Genomic DNA, 22790 nt, shown 5'->3' on the forward strand with positions numbered 1-22790 from the left:
CCCAGAAATGAAACCTACATTATTGAAGTATATGGTGTTAATCTTTTTGTTTTACCCATTTCAAACAAAACTTATTTGCAACAAGTTTTATAATCCGTATAGCTAGATAGTATCAGGAATAATCTCCTTTAATAAATTTGAGTCCACTGACGCTTTGAGGCAGATGGGGGGAAGCAAGGATTAAGAGTGAGACTGATATGCATAGGATTGGCCTTGTATGTCATAATAATGTAAAGAAACTAAAAACAACTCAAGTATGGGCACCCAACAAGGAGGAAGAAAGTGTGAGTGGGGGGGAGTTGTAGGGGGGATAAAGGTAGAGAAGAGTATGTGAAAATACCACAGGGACTGCCCGACAGATTGGCCATCTGGACCTCTGAGCTGACAGCCTGACATGTTCCAAGTGCAGCAAATGTGGAGCAAATTCACTAAGCAGGGCCCCCCTCTTGAGATACGCAGCACATTACACAGGAAGCATAATTAGAGGCATGGTGAGGCCCCGCAGCATCACCTTGAACAGAATGGTCAAACAGAGATCAATGTTCTGCTCTCTAAATTAATGAGGCTAATGTTGGTGTGACAGCATCGACACTCGGGATCTGTGGGGAATCAGACAGATTTCACCATGTGTGAAAGGAGACATGAAACAAGTACAAGCTTATTAAATTCCAGTGCATGCCAAAGAAAATGCCTCAAACACATAGCTAGAACCCAAGAAAAATGATTAATGAATATTTTAATTGGACCAATTCATATTGCTCACCAATAAAGTCATTATTTTCTTTATAAAACATACTGTCGAAAGTGAATAAAGAATACAGCTGCTTACTAAATATCAACAAATTCAAGGGAGGAAGGACATAAATTTACAATAGAAAATTATCATTTTCCGCCGTAGAAAGGTTATGTCGAGAGGTCCAAAACAAACAATCCAAAACTCGGTGTGTCAAACTCAAAACGAATGAAACACAAGCACACGCAGGAACTACACACAGCAACATCTGCAATCTCCTTTGAGGAGAGAGGCGGGCTGATTATCTTAAGGAAAGTGAAGCATGTATTAAACAAAAGTCATACAATGTAAAGCAGTGCTCAGAGTTATCTTCCTTATGAAGACTGTAATTGTAAGATTTTTTTCTTTTCTTTTCACAAAGACATACACATTATACACATGAGAAAAGCCGATTCAGTAATGGAGCACTGCTGTACGTCAGGGGTGTTGAGGCTAGTTTAAGATTTTTTAGGGGGGAGGGGGGGTTATTTCATTTAAAAGAACCATTTCTGGATCTGTTATGACTCTTGTTTGGGAGAGCCAAAAGCCAAGAAGTATCCATTTGGCTCTTTGGTATTTGTCATTGAAAACGGCAGAAACACATATATATATTTATATATATAAAGTACAACGTTAACGACATTATAATTTCAGAAAATCACATTTTATCCTTGATAGGACCTTTTTTTTTCTTTTATCCCCTCATTTGCTTTTGATTGCCCTTGCTGTCCTCCAAATCGTACAAGACAGTCGAAGTTTGATTGCAATTAATGACAACTTAAAAAAATAATTTTAAAAAAAGCAAATAAACAAACATCTTCACCAAATGTTATTGGCTGGGGGATAGTTTGCTTTCTTCAGGCAATTTTCCACAAGCTTCAAATGGAGATTCCAGCTGCTTACTTAATTTCCACCAGACAACAGACTTCCTCTTTACTGGCAGGTGCTTAAAAACTCAGTGACTCGTTCCATAAATTTTCTGCTCCAGTGAGGCACATTTACATCATAGCCTTTGAATAGTCTTTCTTTAAAAAAAAAAGTAAAAAAGTGAAAAATGACAGAAAGATGCTTCATATGGAAAGAAAATATGCAAGCCCACTTTAAATTATACACAGATTAGTTAACAGAGCAATCACCATTACTTGTTCAGTGCATTTTCATTGATGACTCATTGCTCGGTTTACACTTTTTAAAGCCTCTTGAATTTGTACAGTGCCTTGTTGTCCTCATGGAGACAATAAGCTGTTAATATCTATACAATAAGCTTGGTTGTTGTTCATAATCATCCAGTTAGTTCTCATGACTTTTCATCAAAAGGTCTACTGTGCAACACACAGTAAGATTGTATGTTCACAATCATCAGTGTCAGTATCTGTGTAGTGATGAAGCGATGTGATGGACGGAGCAAAGCCAATGACCAAAGACCACAGGCCAAAAACAGACATTAGAAAATTTTAAGAAAAAAAAAAAAAAAAAGACAATAGTATCTCCATGTGTTGGTCCGTGGTTGCCTTTGTTAGCGTGGAATGCCATTGTAAGTGTGTCCTTAAATGTGAACTATGGGAGTAGGATCCTGATGGGTTCTCTGCATATGTCTCTCTCCTTGCGTCTCTGTGGTTTGCTGCATCATCCGAAAGCAGTCCTTTTGAGGGTTAATGGATGGTAGGCAAATCTCCCAACCAGGCACCGGGTAGGGGGCGTGGACATGTATACTCATTCTGCAAGAACAGAAAAAAAATACAATGAAGACCATTTAACAGTTGGCCTGCACCAGTTACAGAGGTGGTGGTTACAATGTAAAGTTAATTACAGTGCCCAGTGATTTGATAACAGTACAATGGGGCTGTGACAGTGCCAGCAAAGCAAATTAGGGTAAGCAATTAAGCAGATGATGAAATCCCATAAGCTTAGATAACTTAGAAGGCTGAGGTGGAGTGACTTCCCAAATGTCTCACAAAGATTAAAAGAAGGCTCAGCACACAAGTATTCTTTTTGAAAATGTTAATTAAAGCTGAAATTTAAATATTAAATTTTTCACTTTAGTCGGTAACTGTTTACTACTCTTTGATGATTAACATACAACTGGATTAATTATTATAACAATTTTAATGAATTATTATGGTTATTGAAAGAGAAGCATTTCCCCCCGTTATTTTCCAGACTCTTGTTTTTAGAACAACGTGTTCCTGAAAAAATATATAGAGTAACTTGCATTATACATATCCATCCATCCATCAACTTAACCTAATCTCATCTGTGTGTTTGGACTGTGGAAGGAAGTAGCTGGAGAGAAGATGTAAATGCCAAACGGAAAGACCCCAGACATGATTAAAACGCAGGACTATCTTATTGTGGGGCAACAGTGCTAACCACTACACCACCATGCTCTGAGTATCTTGATGCATGCTCAATCATCCAGGTAAGAAAATCACAAAAGGTTCATTCCTGATCCTCTTGACATAGTGTTTTCAGTGGGAGAAATGTTTTATGGACGAACCTTATTATAAGGTTCATCGACGAACATTGCCATTGTTCGTTAGTTGTGCTAGTTTTAGTCATTATGTAAATGTACTGTTTATAAGGTTGGAGAAACTTGCAGTAGGCTGAGAGAGAAGAAGTCACTTGGATGAGTGACGAAGCGTTTCTTCCACTGAAAAAGCTACGTCCAGATGAACAGAGTCAACTTTTTGGTCATGCTCTCAGCAGTTGTCTTTCTATCCATGTTAATTCTTTGATAGACCTGGCGACCTGTGCAGAGTACACCCTGGGGGATAAGTGCACAATCACACCTAAATACAAGGATAATAAAAGGCTCATTTCTATCACACAGCACACTGGATACACTAGAAAAAGTAAATTAGAAATCATCACAGGTGAATAATTTGGAACGGTTTAAATGTCAGTGCTTTCCCACAGGTCAAGTCAACCTTGTTGAGATGTTGCAAATAAGTAAGAATTCTTTTTGACATTTTACTCTAACCTGCTATGAACTGATCTCCACACTGAAAAACAGGCAAAGGCACACTCAGCCTCCTTATCCAATTTTGCCTCTGAGCATTTTTTTTCTCAGACCCTTTAAAACTTAACCTTTAAAAGAGCCTATTTGTGACTTGGCTACAGGTAAATCCACATTGCATTAATAAGAAAAAATGCTCAGAGTTTTGATAGGCTAAGCAATTTCTAAAGCTTTCTGAATCTGCTCAAAATTATCCCAGCTCAACTTTTTGCTGCTCAAGCTGAGATTGTTGTCAGTGTGAAGCAGATCTCTGTAACAAAGGGCTCAGACGAGTATGCCCCGAGCAGAACTTTGATTTAAACGTTATCAAACAGGCTGACAAGTCTTCACTCCACTCTTTATCTACCTCTCAGGTGGATGTGAAAGAAGTGGAGACAGCTGCACAAATTGTCATACCTTAGACAATTTCAACACAGCACAAAAACAGAAACAACTTGCAGCAAAACCTCAGACTGTGTGTCTCTGAACACATGCATAGCAACACAGAGACAATAAAGTGCACAACTCTCTGCAGACACACACCTAAACGGAAGGAAATAATCTTATCAGGTACTGTGCCATCAGATCATCCACTCAGTAATTTCTGCCGTTAATCAGTATTGCAGACTTAATTTATCACATTGCAAATGGTATGCAGAACATGCGTGCCATTTGTTCATCTTGTAAAACATAATCAAATCCTGGCAAGGTGTACAAGTTACTTTATACAGATTTATATAAAAAAAAATACAATTATATATGCATAAACAAGCACTGAATTTCAGCCATCAGTCAGCAAGATATATGGAAAGAAGGTCTTGAATAGATCTTCATAAATATGCATGTAACAGATGTGCCTGCAATCCTGGTAGATTCACAAATGCACTCAGTTGATATCCTCCCATGCGTCCAATTGGCACATATCATTTTTAAGTTGCTTTAGCGTGCCTATAGTTGCTGCTGTGGCTACAAGCCACTTTGACACTTACAGTAACTCTATGCAAAGTCTGTTGTTGCAGATGCCTTCTCTGTTCTGTACCCGGGGCTGTTATTGCTGTTGCTGCTGCTCTCCTGCTCTGTGCATTGATGGGCAAAGAGGTCCCATAACAGCACGTTACAACCAAATATAAATTGATGCAGAACTGTAGTGGTCCTGATTACAGTTTGCATAGTCTGTACTTTGCATTCCAGAAACAACTTGGAACATTACAGAATGTGGTCAGAATGGCTGTAATTTTAATCTGTATTCAAGAGCTATTCTTCACATAGCTTGCTGAGTGATGGCAGAAGTGAGGACTGATGATAAAAGCCCACAATTTCCACATGTTAATTAATGAGCTTTATGTTGTTGTCTTGCATTTGTGCAAGACAACAACATAGTTTGTTATTGGCATTATGCAAAATGTCCTCTTTTTAGCACAGTGCAGACTTTCCTTCACGGCTACTGACATCTGAGCTGAGCTATTGCAAAACTCATTATGGTCCTTCAAGATGATTTTCTTGAATTGCTTGGGCAAATGAGTGCTATTGTAATAAACACTTAAGCTTATACCTCTTCAAACACTTCCAGTGCAAACAGCCATTAGATGGTCAGTGGCTTCTAAAGCTATGCGTTTTATATCCTCACATGCTGGATGTCTAAGAATATCTTTGTTTCCAGACTCCATCATTCAAATCACTTCTACTGGTGAAAAAATAAAAGATCATTAACTTCCTTCACAGCAACAGTGAAGGTTGCCTGTACACAGCAAAGAAGAGGTTTTGTCACCAGCCATCAGAAAAATGGACTTCACTTAAGCAGTTAAGTATTTTCTTGTTGTAGAAAAATGACATTTTTTTCTCCTGTTGCTTTCCCACCATTGTTTAGCAGGACAGCTGGAGAGCAATACTGACTTTTTTTTTTTTTTAAAAACCAGAGCAAAATGTATTTGCAGGGGCATTTGACTTTTTCACCTGCTTGTTAAAACCTCTGCAGGAACTACTGGTATATTCAATGAAGCAACACATACGTTGGTGTGCTTTCTTTTTTCTAGTAGCTTTCTAAGAGTTTTAAAAAGGTGGGAAAAAGCTCAATAAATTCTATATTCAGGGGTCCCTGCCTCCCACCACTGAAAAATTGCAATATGTGGTAGAAGTGTAGCTGCTGTTTACTTACAACTGAAAATCACAGAGAACCTATTTCACTGTGCCACAAACACACACACACGCACACACAGACACACACACAAAATCTCCCCCACATTGCAGCCCTTTCCAGGCATCTGAACTGACAAACTTAATGTCCACAGAAAAGCCAGTAGGCGATAAGATAGTCCAAAAGAGAATCCAAAAATTTGAGGAAGATTTTTTTTTATTTTTTTTTATCCAAATGACACGTCTACTTTGTCATTTTAGATCTCTTGCCAACCCATAACCATCCACCCTCTTGGACGCTTGTGCAGTCCTGCTAGTTGTTCAGAAAAGAAGACATAAGAAGCTGGCGTTGATCCTGGTGGTTTCAAAATGGACAGTTTCTCCTGAATACACAGACAGAGATGGCTTGGCTTTTGTAGCACCAACCTCATCAGTCCCCCTATACAATTTACTGGGGACAGAAGTGATGTGTAGGGTTCAGCCTCTCAAGGAGTAACATTCTGAATAGGCCTGGCACAGAAAACTAGGGCTGTCTGCTGTAGTGGCATTACTTAGGGCGATTGTGGCTCAAGAGTTGGCAGTTCGTCTTGTAATCGGAAGGTTGCAGGTTCGAGCCCCGGCTCCGACAGTCTCGGTCGTTGTGTCCTTGGGCAAGACACTTCACCCGTTGCCTACTGGTGGTGGTCAGAGGGCCCGGTGGCACCAGTGTCCAGTCTGTCAGTGCGCCCCAGGGCAGCTGTGGGTACAATGTAGCTTGCCATCACCAGTGTGTGAATGGGTGGATGACTGAATGTAGTGTAAAGCGCTTTGGGGTCCATAGGGACTAAGTAAAGCGCTATACAAATACAGGCCATTTACCATTACTTTGAAACACAAAGCATGTCCCCAAAAGTAGTATTGTATGAAGGCTCATGATTTATTCATAGTGAATCAAGTCCCACATTCCAACTCATGTACTAAACAGTTGTGGATAATATTGTTGATAAGTATCCCCAGTACTCTACTCTACTCTAATCTTTTACTGTCACTCTCGATAACAGTGAAATTAATTTTCAGATGAAGCCTGCTTGTACAAGAGTATTTCATAATCAATGTAAGTGTGACTTAATAATTTCTTGAAAAATTATGGATACAACCAGGGCCCATAAGTGTGAGCCCTTTGCTTGTATGCTTTCTTTTTTGAGTAAAATAAGTATTGCACTACTCTAACACAGCTATGAATAAATTCAAGATAGCAAGAAGGTTTCTGGGTTTCAATCTGCTGGCTGCGGCTTTCTGGTGTGGAGTTTGTATGAACCCATCCTAAGCCTGGATGGGTTCTCTCTGGATATTCTGATTTCCAACCGCAGTCTAAAGATATAAATACAAGGTTAAGAGGTGATTCTTAATTGGTCATAGGTGTGAATGTGGTTGTCTCTATGTATTAGCCCTGTGATGGACTAGCAACCTGTCCACAGTATACCCTGCCTCTCAACCAATGACAGCTGGGATAGGCGCCAGCCCCACTGTATGCCTAAATTGCATAAGTGGTTAAGAGCTTAGTTAAGAAATTAGTTGTTCCAAAAATGACTAAGTTGTTAAAGTGTGTACAGATGTATTTATTCAACATTTGATAAACCGTTCTTATGTATCTCTATGTATTTATTTTTGTGTTTTGTACTTTGTGATCTTGGCACGAAAATCAAATCCATGGTGAAAGTCATGTTTCATTTCATCTGACGTTGTAACTACAAGATTTGAAAATAAAGGTTAATTATATTTGAGCCTGCTGGTTTTGAATGATCAGTTATATTTAATTTTAGTATATAATTTTAACAGTCTAAAATACGTGTGGATGAATATTAGATTCAGATAGAATGCAATGCTAAAATCTTGACACTAATTTCAGACTGAAAAGACTTCAAAAACAGCACAAAGGGGATGCTATAATAAACCGCAGAACATTTTTGTAGTTTTTTTTAGGCTACAAATACATCTAATCTAGTTCTAAAATCATAATTTGACAACCACTAGGCCTACAGTTTTAATAGTATTCGAACCTTTAATCAAGTTTTTTGAAGGCAATATGGGTTTCCAAGGATTGTTTTATGATTTTCATCATGAACTGACAGGTGTTTTAATCCAACCTTTGAGCAAGCTTTCTACACGCTGTGAAGTGGTTTCATATTAGGCTTGCTTCTGTCTTTCGTCTCTGTTCACTGACATGCGATTGCTTTTTTCAGCATTTGGACCTCAGTGTCAGAAGAAAGCCAGTACAATAATTTCATTTTAGAGACCTAGCGAATCCAAAGTTTCCGGTCTAGTTCCAAAATCCTCTCTCTCTTAACTTTCACACCGACCCACTGCATAACCCCCATCTCTGTGGGTTTGTGACTGCCGATTTCAGAATTCCTATATCATCTCGTGCACGCACACGCGCACACACACACACTTGCATCACCCACATAAACCTGTAAAGCCTATATTCTTGATCACTAGTTAGGATTTATAATTGACACTTTATGTTGTGAGGGAATGTACTGGCTGTGAGTGCTGTGAGAGTGAGTTGTGTTGTGAATATTGGCTGTATGGTTGCTGGTGTTTTTGTGTGTAATAAATTCTATTTTATTACTCATTCTTGCAGAATATTATCTGAAACCATGCTCTGTAAACAAAGTGCTGCCAAATGACTTCATTATTTGGCTATTTGATTTGTGTTAGAATCATAGTTGCAAAATCATATGGGTGCAGGATGAAAAGAGGATGGGTTTCCATTAAAGTTAAAGTTTAATTCTGAAATAAATTCCAGATAATCAACAAAAGAAAATGTGACTTAAAATGCATTTCTATGAAAATATCAGTCCTCTGTAATATGCTATTTATATTCTCTCTCTATATATGCTCTGTGGTGGGCAGATGTCAGTTTCTATTTCAGGAGTTTAAACAAAAGTATTCTATTAACTGTTCTGGAATTAAAGTCCACTCAAACATAGTCATAGAATTGAATGACAAGCAGTTTCACAACCACTTATATTGCCACCTATTATCTTGGGACAAATTAAGCGGATAAATGATCCTGAGTTGATTCCAAGCATTTGGAATCAGAAGCTGCCAATTTGCATTTGGTAGCTGTTCACTGGAACTCTCTGTGAAGAGCTGTATAGTGATGAAATACAAGCAAAGGAGGACATCTTTAGACCAAAAGACAAAGAGGTATAAAAACTGTAGGAGTAGATAAACAATCTGGTGCAAAGAAGGGAAAAAATGGAATGTACTAGCCAGCTGATTAACACCCAAAGGCCTGGAAGATCATTAAAGAAAACTAAAGTGAATGATCACAGAATCCTTTGGCAAAGTCGCTGTCAAAATCTGCAATTGATAGATGCTCTCGTGTATGAAGTCCAGAGAATTTAAGGTTATTCCAAGTGAAAAAACAAAACAAAACAAAACAAAAAACCCGGACAAAAACCTATATATTTCAAATTAGGTAGGTTTGGATAACTGGATAATCTGAAAATGTGGGACTATGTACATAAATGGAAATAATTCCTAAACAGTTAACACAGTACTTTTGTTAAAGCACTTTAATTGATCCTAAAGTTCTGCATTTAAATCATGCCTTGATTGTTTACCACAGAATTTGGCTGTGGTGGTATACATAGGAAAAATTACAAAAACTGTCAATGTTTATTAAGCTAGTTTACATATTAGCCTACAGTGTTGGGAAGGTTACTTTTAAAATGTATTCCACTACAGATTACAGAATACATGTCCCAAAATGTATTCTGTAACGTATTCCGTTACGTTACTCAATGAGGGTAACGTATTCTGAATAACTTTGGATTACTTAATATATTATCATGCTTTTTACAACTACATGAATGTACTATTGCTGTGTGATTTATTACTATTACTGAAGGTCCGCGGCTCAGAACCATAGTAAAGGGACCTCTGGCTAATACGTCGGGTTCCGCATCGGGCTCGTAGCCGAAAAACAGCTTTACTTTGTTGTCTGGGTCGTGTTTGAGACAGAGAGAGGTGTTGAAAGGCTGCTCCAACGGAACTTATTGTTTCGGAGGAAAACACGAACACAGTGTACAGTCGAGTCTTAATAGCTTACTTACAACTGGGCTCGTCAGGCACTCTTCTTGGCTGCAGTGGTTATTATTATATTTACATGCTTCCAGCTCCCGTTTCTGCTCGATGATAACTCGTACTTTTCCACTCTCCTTTTTCTCCCTCCTCGCGCTCACAGACACATAACGGGTATGGCAGTCCATTCCAAGGTTATTATCGTTAACTAAAACTAACGAAATAACGAAAACTAGAAGTGAAAAAACATTTTCGTTAACGGAAATAAAAATAAAAGCAAAAAAAGGAAAACTAAAACTGTAATAAGTGTTCAAAAAACTAACTAAAATTAACTGAATTTATAGCAAAAATGTGTTTAGTTTTCGTTGATGTGTGTGTGTCATACAATAGTCAAGGGTAAAAAAGAAGTTTAGTTTTTAGGTTTTTTTCTTGCTGTGTCTAATTACGCCAGCAGGTGGCAGTACGTTAGTCAAGTCGTCTGTGTTGGTGCTCCGTCCACATGCAGAATCATGTCAGGAAAAGTCTGGAGAAAGCGCCAGCTTCCAGTTTGGGATTACTTTGAATATGACTGTGTTTTGGATAAAGCAAGTGTCTTGTAGTGGAACGAGACAAATTATGAGGGACATTTCTAAAGGGAAAAAAATCCCACAAACCTTAAAGTGCACTTGAAAAGCTCACACAAGAAGGCTAAGCTAGCTTACCTTGAGAAGGTAAGGGAGCACACTCAACCCTCATCCCCAGAAAACAGAAGCTAACCCCAGGCAAGGCAGCATGATGCATCCCGAGACAACAGGACTGGGATATCTACATAACTGTGTGAGTCAATTGCCTTCAAAAAGTTTATCAATTCACTTGAACCAAAATTACGAACACCCGGTGCTGCAAGAGTTAATAGTCTCATTGGGGCCAAGATATACATTTTATAGTTGCCTGGTATCAATGGTTGTTCATCTGCCTTTATTTATTTATTTATTTAAAGAACCCATAGGTGGGAATGTGAGTTGTCTGTCTCTGCGTGTTAACCCTGCGACAGACAGGCGACCTGTCCAGGGTGCAGGGTATGGTAGCTGGAATAGCAACATACCCAAGGATAAGCAGAAGAGAATGACTGATATGATGAAACTGGGATTTTGTTACACTTAATTATTGCAAACACAACTAAAACTATAACTGAAACTAATCAAAACTAAACTGAAACTAAGGATTTTCAAAAAAATAAAAACTAAACTAAACTAGCAAACAATTGGTAAAAACTAATTAAAACTAATATAAAATTGAAAATCTGAAGTCAAAACTAAATAAAAATAAAAACTAATGAAAATTGCAAAACTATTAAAACCCTGGTCCATTCTCCCTGCAGCACGGACTACACTGCCCATGAGGGTACATTCTTTAGGGCTATGCCTGTAGCATAACAACAACAACAAAAAGGCGCTCTCTCACCCAGGAAACACAGTCGCAGAGAGAGCGCGCGTCACCCTGTAACCATGGCAACCATAACGCTGCCACCTGGAACGACAGAACACAACTGTCAAACAAAACCCAAACAGTCCTGACCCGCGACAACATGAAACAGGAAAGTACCGCCGTGTAATCCATTTATTTCAACAAAGTAACTGTATTCTAAATATCACCTTTTTAAACGGTAACTGTAACGGAATACAGTTACTCATATTTTGTATTTTAAATACGTAACGGCGGTACATGTATTCCGTTACTCCCCAACACTGTTAGCCTACATGTATAAAAATGACCTGAAACAGCCAAAAACAAAACAAAACAAAACAAAAAAACAGACAAAATATATTCTATCCACTTATGTACCCTAATTAAGGTGGGCTTAGTCATTCCATCTTTTTCTCTGCCTCGTTCTCTTCTCATGCATCTGAGGTCTGAAGCAGCCAGAGCTGCACCTAGGCCTACGGCACACAGCTGTTCTGATTTTGACACACAGTGCATACTGTGTGTCAAAATCAGAACAGGGGGTGGATAGTGCTCAGTTAACCTTCCCACAGCCCTGTCTCTAACAACCTTTCTGGTTGGAAATCCAGCTTTGCAGTGTTGCTCAGAAGACACACAGCCGCTGCTGGTGCTGCCTTTTTTTTGTTTTTTGTTTTACAATTGATTATTCTTTTTCACAATGGAATGTCTAATACTTTAAAAATATTCATTTATGCAATCAAATTTAGAATATATGCTGACAGACTGCACTGTGCTTCTATTAGTCAAAGCCTGTCCAATCAGGGAACTAATAACCCCTCCGTTTTTTATTTACAGTCTATAATCATATAGCCTTTGATGCGGTTGACAATATTGTCCTATTTGTCTTAAAGGGCTTTTTCTGTTAGGGTAAGGAAGCTTTCCTTTAACTCTTCTCTGACCTTTGGGGTTCTGCAAGGCTCAATCCGAGACCAGTTATTATTCTCTTTTTACATCCTTGCTTTAGCCAGCATCTCAATCTTTTTTTTGGCATTTCTTATCATTTTTATGCAAAAGACATTTAGCTGCATATGTCTTAAGCCTCACCAGCTGGATATGCTGTCCAACCTAGTTCTCTTTTTATTCCAGATAACTGACTGGCTCTCCAACAATGACCTTGTGTTAAATTCCAATAAGACTGAGGTCATGATTATGGCTCCTCCTGAAAAGCTTTTAAGAATGAGTGCAGTGATTGCTTCCTTTTGTTCATATGCGAACTCCAGTGTTCGCAATCTCAGTGAAATATTTGAGCACATTCCTCTCTTTCTCTCACTTAGGGGACATTAATTTGGGAGCTATAGTCTGTTCCCCTGAATTGGAGAAAATTGTTCATGCATTTGTGTCATTGCATCTAGATTACTGTAATACCCTATTTACCATATTAGATAAATCATCTCTTTCCCACCTCTAAGCAATACAAAATGTTACAGCCACGCTCATTACATGATCTAGCAAACAAGTTGACATTACCCTAATTTTATACTCTCTACATTGGCTTCCAGTTATTTTGAGAATTAATTTTAAAATTCTCATACTATCAGCGGTGGGAATGAGAATCAGCACCTCCAAATCTGAGGCCATGGTCCTCAGCCGGAAAAGGGTGGAGTGTCCACTCCGGGTCAGGGACGAGACCCTGCCCCAAGTGGAGGAGTTTAACTATCTCGGGGTCTTGTTCACGAGTGATGGGAGAAGGGAGCCGGAGATTGACAGATGGATTGGCGCAGCGGCTGCAGTGATGCGGACGCTGTACCGGTCTGTTGTGGTGAAGAGAGAGCTGAGCGTAAAAGCGAAGCTCTCAATTTACCGGTCGATCTATGCCCCTACCCTCACCTATGGTCACGAGCTGTGGGTAGTGACCGAAAGAACGAGATTGTGAATACAAGCGGCGGAAATAGGTTTCCTCCGAAGGGTGGCTGGCCCCTCCCTTAGAGATAGGGTGAGAAGTTCTCCCATTCGGGAGGGGCTCAGAGTAGAGCAGCTGCTCCTCCACATCGAAAGGAACCAGTTGAGGTGGTTTGGGCATCTGACAAGGATGCCCCCTGGGCGAGGTTTTCCAGGCATGTCCCACTGGGCGGAGGCCCCAGGGCAGACCCAGGACACGCTGGAGAGATAATATCTCTCGGCTAGCCTGGGAACGCCTTGGTGTTCCCCCGGATAAGCTGGAGGAGGTGGCTGGGGAGAGGGAGCTCTGGGCTTCTCTGCTTGGGCTGCTGCCCCCACGATCTGGCCCCGGATAAGCGGAAGAAAATGGATGGATGGATGGATGGATGGATGGATCATACTTTCATACAGAGCATTAAATCAACTAGCTCCAGACTATTTATCTAATCCTAACCCTAACCTACTTCTTGTTAAACACACTGCTGTTTGCAGTCTTCGTTTGCAGGCTCAAAATTTATTAGCTGTTCCTTGTACGAGATTTAAGACTAGAGGAAACAGACTGCAGCATCTAGACTTTGGAATAGTCTATGACTTCAACTACATTTGACTCTTTCTTGATGCATGCTCAATCATCCAGGTAAGTAAATCTCCAAAAGTTGATTCTGTTCATCTGGACGTAGCGTTTTGTGGGAGAAACGTTTCATCACTCATCCAAGTGACTTCTTCAGTCTCAGCTGACTGCAGGTTTCCCCAATCTTATAAACAGCACATTTGCATAATGACTGAAACCAGCCCACTGAAAGAACAATGGGCTGGGAGGTCAGTTCCTTAATCTTAATTATGCAAATTCTCATGACCATTGATCAACAACCACTGACCAAAACCCACTGATCAATGGCCACTGATCAATGGCCATGAGTACCATTCACAGAGAGTTGGGGAATGGCTGCAATCACAGCATTGTAAGATGGCAAAAGATGTACCCTTAGGCCCCCCTCCTCGATTCAGAGATGGTCTTTCCCTTTCTTACGTAAATGGCTTCCTTGACTCCGTGCTCAAACCAGCGTTCCTCCCTGTCCAGGATGTGTACATCCTCATCATTGAAAGAGTGTCCACTGGCCTGTAGGTGTAAATAGACTGCAGAGTCCTGGCCTGACGAGGTAGCTCTTCTGTGTTGTGCCATCCGCTTCGCCAGAGGTTGTTTGGTTTCCCCGATGTATAAATCCTGGCAATCCTCCTGGCACTTAACAGCGTACACTATGTTACTCTGTTTGTGTCGGGGGACCCGATCCTTGGGCTGGACCAGTTTTTGGCGCAGCGTGTTTTGGGGTTTAAAAGCCACAGAGACCCGGTGTTTCGAAAAAATGCATCTCAACTGCTCTGATACTCCTGACACATATGGGATCACTACAGGTTTATGCTTAGGCAGCGGTTGTCCTTCTCTCCTGGATCGGCTGGAGCTTTCTTTAGGCGCCTTTCCAGCTTTGACAAAAGTCCAGCTGGGATAACCACATTTACTCAGGGCCAGTGTTGGGTGTAACGCGTTACTTTTCCACTGAAAAAGTAGAGTAACTAATTACTGTTCATTTTTAGGTATTTTAAATACAGTTACTTACAATGTACTTGCGTTACATTGTAAGTAACTAAACTCGCTGAATATCATTATTTAATTTCATTAATTTATCTTCTAAAGGTAAAAATAAACTCTGCCGCTCTAACATCGCTGTAGTGCAGCTGTACGTCATTTCGCGCCAGTTTGCTGCATAGTCGTATTCTACAGCGGAAGACGTCGGACTCGGCTGAAGCCTGTGGCTGTTTTACGAAATGGACATATTCCCGTTTCTGAAACAAGCAGACAAGAACATTACAGCAACATGTAAGCTATGTGCTGGGGAGAAAAAACTATCAGCTGCTGTTAATAGCGTTAATAGAGTAATCTACTGAAGCGCCTGACACAGAGCATAGACGAACACTTCTGAGTGATTCTTGTTCATCATCCATGGATAACACCGCGGAAACTCCTGCTAAGCAGCAAAACGTGATTTTACTTCAGCAGCACAGAAAGCGTCTGAAGGTGAGCTTAAAAAATGACTGCAGGCTACATAGCTGGACTGGCCATCGGGCATACCGGGCATTTGCCCGGTGGGCCGATGGTGATCTCCCTCTGTTTCTACTTTAATCATGAAACTGATCAGTGATCAGCTTTTCTCTCTTGTTTGTTTATCGCTCTGAATCTTACAACAAACGTTTTCATCTGATGTAAAATGTATAGAAATCCATTATTGTACATAGTATTTTTTTAGGGTCCCATCATAATTTCTTCAGAAGTAGCTAAGTACTGTTTATGATGCCAGTATTTTCCCACATTTTCTAGATTCTGTACCAGTACTGTGTGTGAAATGCCATCAAAAAGTCAGTTAAGTTTTTCTTTCTCACCTGTCTCTGTCTCCTTTCACTTTTTAAAGGTTGCCATGTTAGAAAAAATATTTTGCCCTGCCATGCTGTTTATTGATGTGGCAAATGAATGGTTTATGAAAATATATCTAAATCTGTCATCAGTAATCAGTAATGATCATGTCTCACCTCTAGTCTTCTCTGTCTTACTTTCAGGTTTTCACTATGTGTTGTAGATAGTTCAGGAGGTTAACTCGACCAATACCAGAATAGGGAGGATGGTGTAGGTTTAAGTTTATTAGATTGATACATTTATACCAACAAGACAGTGTACATCACTGTGACAACAGCGTTTGTTTTCATTCAAAGGCTTTATGGCTTTTCCTATAATACCTGGCGGCATTTGTCTCTAGTCAAAATGCCCGGGCCGATTTTTTTTGTCCCAGTCCAGCCCTGCCAGGCTACATTGTGGAACAGATGCTACCGCTGCGTACTGTAGCGTGTCCGTCTTTAAAAAAATTTATTTATTATTTAAAGAGTTTAATTTCTATTGTTTGTCCACTCAAGGTTTATGTGGATTTTAAGAAGTATTTAGTTAAATACTTATGTAGTACTTAAGTTACTTTTCTGACACAGTAATTAGATAAGTATTTTAAATACAATATTGACTAAGTAATTAGTAATAGTAATTAATTACTTTTTTAAAGTAACTTACCCAACACTGCTCAGGGCCTTCTTGATGTGCTGTTCTTCTGCCTCCCTGGCCGCTGTGTCAGTGGGGATGGTGTTCGCTCTGTGTTGTAGCGTCCTAATGACACCCAGTTTGTGCTCCAGTGGATGATGAGAGCCGATCCAGGAGAGAAGGACAACCGCTGCCTAAGCGTAAACCTGTAGTGATCCCATATGTGTCAGGAGTATCGGAGCAGTTGAGACGCATTTTTTCGAAACACCGGGTCTCTGTGGCTTTTAAACCCCAAAACACGCTGCGCCAAAAATTGGTCCACCCCAAGGATCAGGTCCCCCGACACAAACAGAGTAACATAGTGTACGCTGTTAAGTGCCAGGAGGATTGCCAGGATTTATACATCGGGGAAACCAAACAACCTCTGGCGAAGCGGATGGCACAACACAGAAGAGCTACCTCGTCATGCCAGGACTCTGCAGTCTATGTACACCTACACCACCACTGGTCAGTGGTTGTTGATCAACGGTCATGAGAATTTGCATAATTAAGATTAAGGAACTGACCTCCCAGCCCATTGTTCTTTCAGTGGGCTGGTTTCAGTCATTATGCAAATGTATGTTTATAAGATTGGGGAAACCTGCAGTCAGCTGAGACTGAAGAAGTCACTTGGATGAGTGACGGAACGTTTCTCCCACAAAGCGCTACGTCCAGATGAACAGAATCAACTTTTGGAGAGATACGTTTGACTCTGTGGACTCCGTTCAAAACTTCTCCCTTTAACGAGGCCTTCTTTTTTTAAATCCTTTTTGTTTTTGTTTTTTTAAATATGGTTTTGTATTTCTACTAAAGTGTAATTCTATTAGCTTTCATATTTTATTGTGGTTACTCCTAGCATTTGCTTATTTTATTGTAAGGCACTTTATGTCTGTGAAAAATATTCTATAAATAAACTGTACTGAGTTATTTATAAATAAGTAAGTAAATAAAAATAGTGTTTGTGTGTGGATGAAGCATGCGAGAAAAATAATTTAAATCCATGTATTTGTACTGAAAAACAAACAAAGAAAAGTACAAGTAATTTTAATGAAACTCTGAAAACAGCGTGGCAAACTCACACAACTCTTTCTCTGCCTGTATATAATTGCATAGAAAAAAACCTACTAAAAAACACCATCATTAAAAGCTTCATAATTATAAATGTTTCTCTTATGCTACATAGGCATACCAGTGAACAAATGAGCACTTTTAAGACTAAGTCCTGGTCTTTTCAAGAACACAGGTTACATGTCCAGAGCTGAACCTACTTTCATCCACCCCCCACTAAAGCTGTTATGTTTTTAATTAGGATACTAATTAGCATTGTGCAAACATGATGTAATTAGTTTGCTCTCAGTTAGGACAGCTGGAAGTAACACAGACATATGCCTGCCACACTCAAAAGGATCACAAGCTTCTTACTCCACTCAGTGCACCAATTACCCTGTTCTAATTCTCCGCCCTGTTTGTGTGAAGTTGCACGTTCCCTCAAAGTCCCTCAAAGGCAGGCAGACAATATGAACTTGACAGAATGTGCCAATTGTGAAATATAAAGTTAATGAGACAAAGGATATATAGTTTAATTTTAAGTTATAAGTTTATGTATGAAAATAGCCACTCTTGTGTGTTCATGTACATGAATGGAACACCTCTAACCATCAACAAGGCAGGAAAATTAAAGCACCACAACCAGGCATATTTTTACTCAAAGAAAAACAAAGAACAAAACACAATAACAATTAAACAGGGGAGCTCTTTCTGGGGAGCTAATGCCCATATAAGCTCTTGATCTCTACAGCATGAATACTTACAAAAAGCCCTCAGTCTGACTTTCTTTCTGGAACACAAACAAATACTCAATCCTCTTATTCTTTAGGAACCAATCGTATTTCTTGGTTAATAATTTGCAATACTAATTCTGCATGAACATGACAATATAAAAGCCACTGTGAACAAAGATATCTGTAGATGGTTTGAAGTAATGAGGATGTCTGTGAAGGTTCTCAGTCATCGTAGTCTAAGGAGCTTGGAAAGAAAAGCGTCTGGACTTCTTTAAGTTGCTTGAAGACGTTTCACCTCTCATCCGAGAAGCTTCTTCAGTTCTAAGGTCAAATGGTGGAGAGTCCCAGATTTATGCTCTGTGGGAGTAACCCACCGAGCGGGACAATGGACCCCTAATGATCCTCTACCTAATCACATGAGCCAAGGTGTGAAAATGGGTGTAGGTCACAATCAGCCAAGGTTTCGGGTGAGCTCATTGTGAAACCTAGCCCCACCCAATCATGTGATTTCTGACCTCAGGAAATCACATGATAGGGTGGGTTAGTCCCACAGAGCTTAAATCTGGGACTCTCCACCATTTGACCCTAGAACTGAAGAAGCTTCTTGGATGAGAGTTGAAACGTCTTCAAGCAACTTAAAGAAGTCCAGACGCTTTTCTTTCCAAGCTCCTTAGACAAGTAATTAGGATGCTCTCTTTATATAACAGTGTTCAATAGAAATAAAAAGGTAAAATAACAGAGTCTCCACCAATGACTTGAAATTCATCCATTAAGGACCTCTAATTTAGTTTTTAGCAAGGTCTGTCAAATGTGACTTGTTGCTCACAGTGTTACATAGAAATATTGGGATCTGGGCAACTACACATACTGTATATAAAGCAAAAACAGAGTTTGTACAAATGTAAAAAAACAAAACAAACAACCAAGCAACTTTAAAGTACATATTTTGAAATAACCTTGTAATTTCTTTAAGCACTAAGTAGTTCTTGGACAATATTCAAAGAAACTGTCTGCCTTTTCTTCCATTCTGTGTCTAGATGATTCCACACTGCTTCAATAATGTCGAGATCCAGGGAAGAAATTCATGCCTGATAGCATTCCATTCTATATTTATTTTTCTATTCAGGTATGCTTTTATTGTATTGGCAATATGTTTGCAAGCTGAGAAATGAAGCTTCTGCCAGTCAGATGCTTTCCAGATGGCACTGTATTGTGGGTCAAACTCTTATCGTATTGTTCTGCGTTCAGTCTTGACAAGATTCACAATACCACTGGCTAAAATACAGCGCATACAATCTTCTTTTTTTTTTGTTAACACAAGGCTGCCGACATTCACTGTTGTACACCTCATCCATACATGTTTACAGTGACTTGAAATGTATAAATGTAAAATTTGGATTCATGACTCCATAGGAGTTGTTGCCATTGATTGTCAGTCCAGTTCTTCTGGACAGAAAATTCATTCCTTAAGAATGACTTCTTGACAGCTGCCATGATACCATTTCTGATTAGGCTTCAGCAAACTGTAGATGGGCCAACAGATGCATCTTTCAGGTCTGATGTCAGTTCTTTATTGCACTTTTTCTATTCCTTAAGGATGTGACTTACAGATACTGATCATCTGCTGTAAATAGTTTTTTAAGCCTGCCACCGCTTCTTTTATCCTCCACTTGTCCACGGGACTCCCACAGCACCATGGCATGATATGACAAATTTTTTACTACTAGATTTTTGGGAATCAACCTTGTTGGGGCAGAAATACAATTTTATGCCTGTAGAACTGTGTTATCATAGGCATTTTTCATAATTTCAGCTCAAGAAATGGGAACCAATGGTGTGTTTTTGTGACAAACTGCCAGTATCAAAATATCTAAAGATAAATTATAAAAACTATTCTTTGCCAAGTTTTCTGTTATTCGTAGACACAACATTGGTTCATCTGTTGAGTTAGGTAACCTTGTTTACAGTATGTCTGAATGATCCATAAGTCAGTGTTTAGTGGCTTAACAAACAAAGAAAAACATGCCTCTGAAAATGGTCAAGCACAAGGACGGGACGGAGAAAGGGTTAAAAAAAAAAACCCCAAAAAAACAAAAAACAGCCAATATCCAAGGAAAACCTTTGAAAGACCTTTAGAAAGTCAGGAGAACTGTTCTCCTGAAACAAGGTGTGGCTCAACATTTTTGCATAGTACTGCACAGTAAAGATATCCACTTTGAAGTAGGCCAGTACAACCAGAAGTAAGAGTAAACTGTTCTTATGTCATGTGAAGTTGAAGAAGTTGAAAAAAACAAACAAACAATATTCTATTTGTACAAATTAAGGGAGGCATTTAATCCATGGTCTATATGTAGAGCTCAACGATTTCCCTGAGCACATCCAATTCAGTGATTTGTGGCTAGGAGCAAAGTGAGCACATCCTTAATGAAATATCTCAATGTGTATGCATATTTATTTAAGTGTATGCACATGCATGTTTATCTCTGCTTGAATGTTATGATTTATGATAGCTGTGATTCAGGCAGGTGATGGATGACCGCATTAGAAGCAGCAGTTTTTTCCCTTCAGGTCTTTCTCTGTATATATTATGTAGCACGCAATAAATCTGACTTCACATATCTCAAACAATAATACATAAATAAATAAGGCAAGTAATAATTTTTGACCTTGTTAGGTTACATGCATCATCTCAGCAATCATACTCAAAAAGGAATGTTCTGCTAGTGTAATGAAGGACGTGGCCACAGTGTCATACATTATTTGTGTTATTTCACTGCAGGACTTAAAACAGAAAATCTTCTCACATCTCAGCATTTGAGTCTCATATACAAATGTTGGATACCACCAATATTATTTCCTGTGCCTTAGAATGCTGCTCACATTAGGTAACACCAAAGGGCCAGCTTGGCAAGTGTGACGAGGTTAGATTGCAAGATTTGACTAATTTTGAAGTACGTTTCATCACACAAAGCTTCAGTGATTATCTGCTTTGAAATCATGAATATACTTAAACTAGAAGAATAAAGAACAGTGTTGCATCACGAACAACAGGATTTTCAGAGGGTCTTTCGCTCTATTGCATGCACAGACTCACCTCACTCCCCTTTTCTCTACCTTCCGTTGTCAGAACACATATGGTTACTTTCTCTGTCTCCTTGTCACACTTGTTAACGCTCGTCCTTCATCTGTGAATGTAAAGCCTCAGCAGTTTCAACAACACTTCTCCTGCAGCTGTCTGTTAAACCTGCCAAACACTAATGCAAATGGTAACAAATTGAAAACCTAATGACAGAATTGCTTGTCTTTTTATTTAATCATAGAGGCATGTGATAAAATAGAACCCCTTTTCAAATAAATTCAAATTTACTGATTTAGATTTTAATTAAAAATACATTTGTCTCATTCCAGGGTAAATCCAACGTGTTTCTGCTGGACTGATGTGCGCTGATGATACTGCAGCAGCATATCGGTTCACAATCATTGATCAAATGGCCTAGTTGGGAGTGGCAAGGTACTATGTTACACAGCTAACTACTACTTACTAAATTTCAGCAAAACCTTGGAGCTGGTTATAGAAAGCACAGCTGGATGCTCTTGAAACTGCTTAGTTCAGAACCATAAAACTACCCTACCACAAGATCTACTACTCTCCACTCCACCTCATTGTGCAGAACCAAAACTAATGCGATTACAAAGCATCCTCTACATGACAGCGGTGACATATGCCAACTTCTGGCAAACAACTCTGTAGCAACAACTGCAAAATGATGACAAAAAGAATTAAAAAAACTAAACATTAGGGGTTTTTTGTTTTAGCTTTTGTGTATTCTTAACCTTATTAACTGCTGTCTTCACTGAGCCCACTGGATTGTTTATTGACTTGAATGTTTCCTCCATCTTTGAAAAGTGAATTTGTACTGTTTGATTTGAAATTGCAACATATACATAATACATTTGTACATATATGTTATTTTTAATTTGATTCTTTTTGCCTTTATTGGACAGAAAAGTCAAGAGTAGACAGCAAAGTAAGGAGCGAGCAAGAGGGAATGACAAAAGTGAAATGGTCAGCAGAATCAAACCGCAGCATGTGTCATCTCCTCAACCACGTGAGCTAAAGCAGCACTCAAATCATTTTTTTATCATTTTTTAAACATCACACTATATGGTGATAAGTAAAACTTTTCTAAACAATAATGTATGTTAAATAACCTATAGTCTATATATCGGTAATGTATAATCAACACACAAAAAATACAATTTCTTATTTACAACAATCAAACCCCATGGCTCTCCAAATTATAGTCAGGTGTATCGTCTTTGCTTCAATTATCCTTGAGATGTGTCAAGAACTAAATTAAAAGTTCCACTGTGGCTAATTAAATTCTTTAGAAAGGTACACAACTGTGTATAAAAGGATGCGTGTCAAGAAAAAAAATAAAATGGCACAGTGAATTTGTGAAACACACATTAGGGGAAGGGTTGAAATAAATTCTAAAGCTGAGTATTCATAGGAGCACCTAGAAACGACGTACTTCATCAGAGTAAAAACCAAGAGCAGTC

At 39.1% G+C, this 22790-nt stretch overlaps 1 protein-coding gene across 2 annotated transcripts in view; it reads right to left on the reverse strand.

Annotated features, from left to right (window-relative positions):
* Positions 1 to 753: 753 nt before the first annotated feature.
* lrrtm4l1 (leucine rich repeat transmembrane neuronal 4 like 1) overlaps positions 754 to 22790 on the reverse strand; it is a 59361-nt gene continuing 37324 nt past the window's right edge. For both annotated transcript variants that reach the window (XR_010094343.1, XM_063478854.1), the window contains exon 3: positions 754 to 2490. Coding sequence is in view for 1 of the 2 variants with exons in the window: in XM_063478854.1 (XP_063334924.1) it covers positions 2425 to 2490 (66 nt within the window). In the remaining variant the exon portion in view is untranslated. The remainder of the gene's footprint in view (positions 2491 to 22790) is intronic.

Source organism: Pelmatolapia mariae, linkage group LG7, assembly GCF_036321145.2.
Source record: "Pelmatolapia mariae isolate MD_Pm_ZW linkage group LG7, Pm_UMD_F_2, whole genome shotgun sequence".
NCBI classification, from domain to species: domain Eukaryota; kingdom Metazoa; phylum Chordata; class Actinopteri; order Cichliformes; family Cichlidae; genus Pelmatolapia; species Pelmatolapia mariae.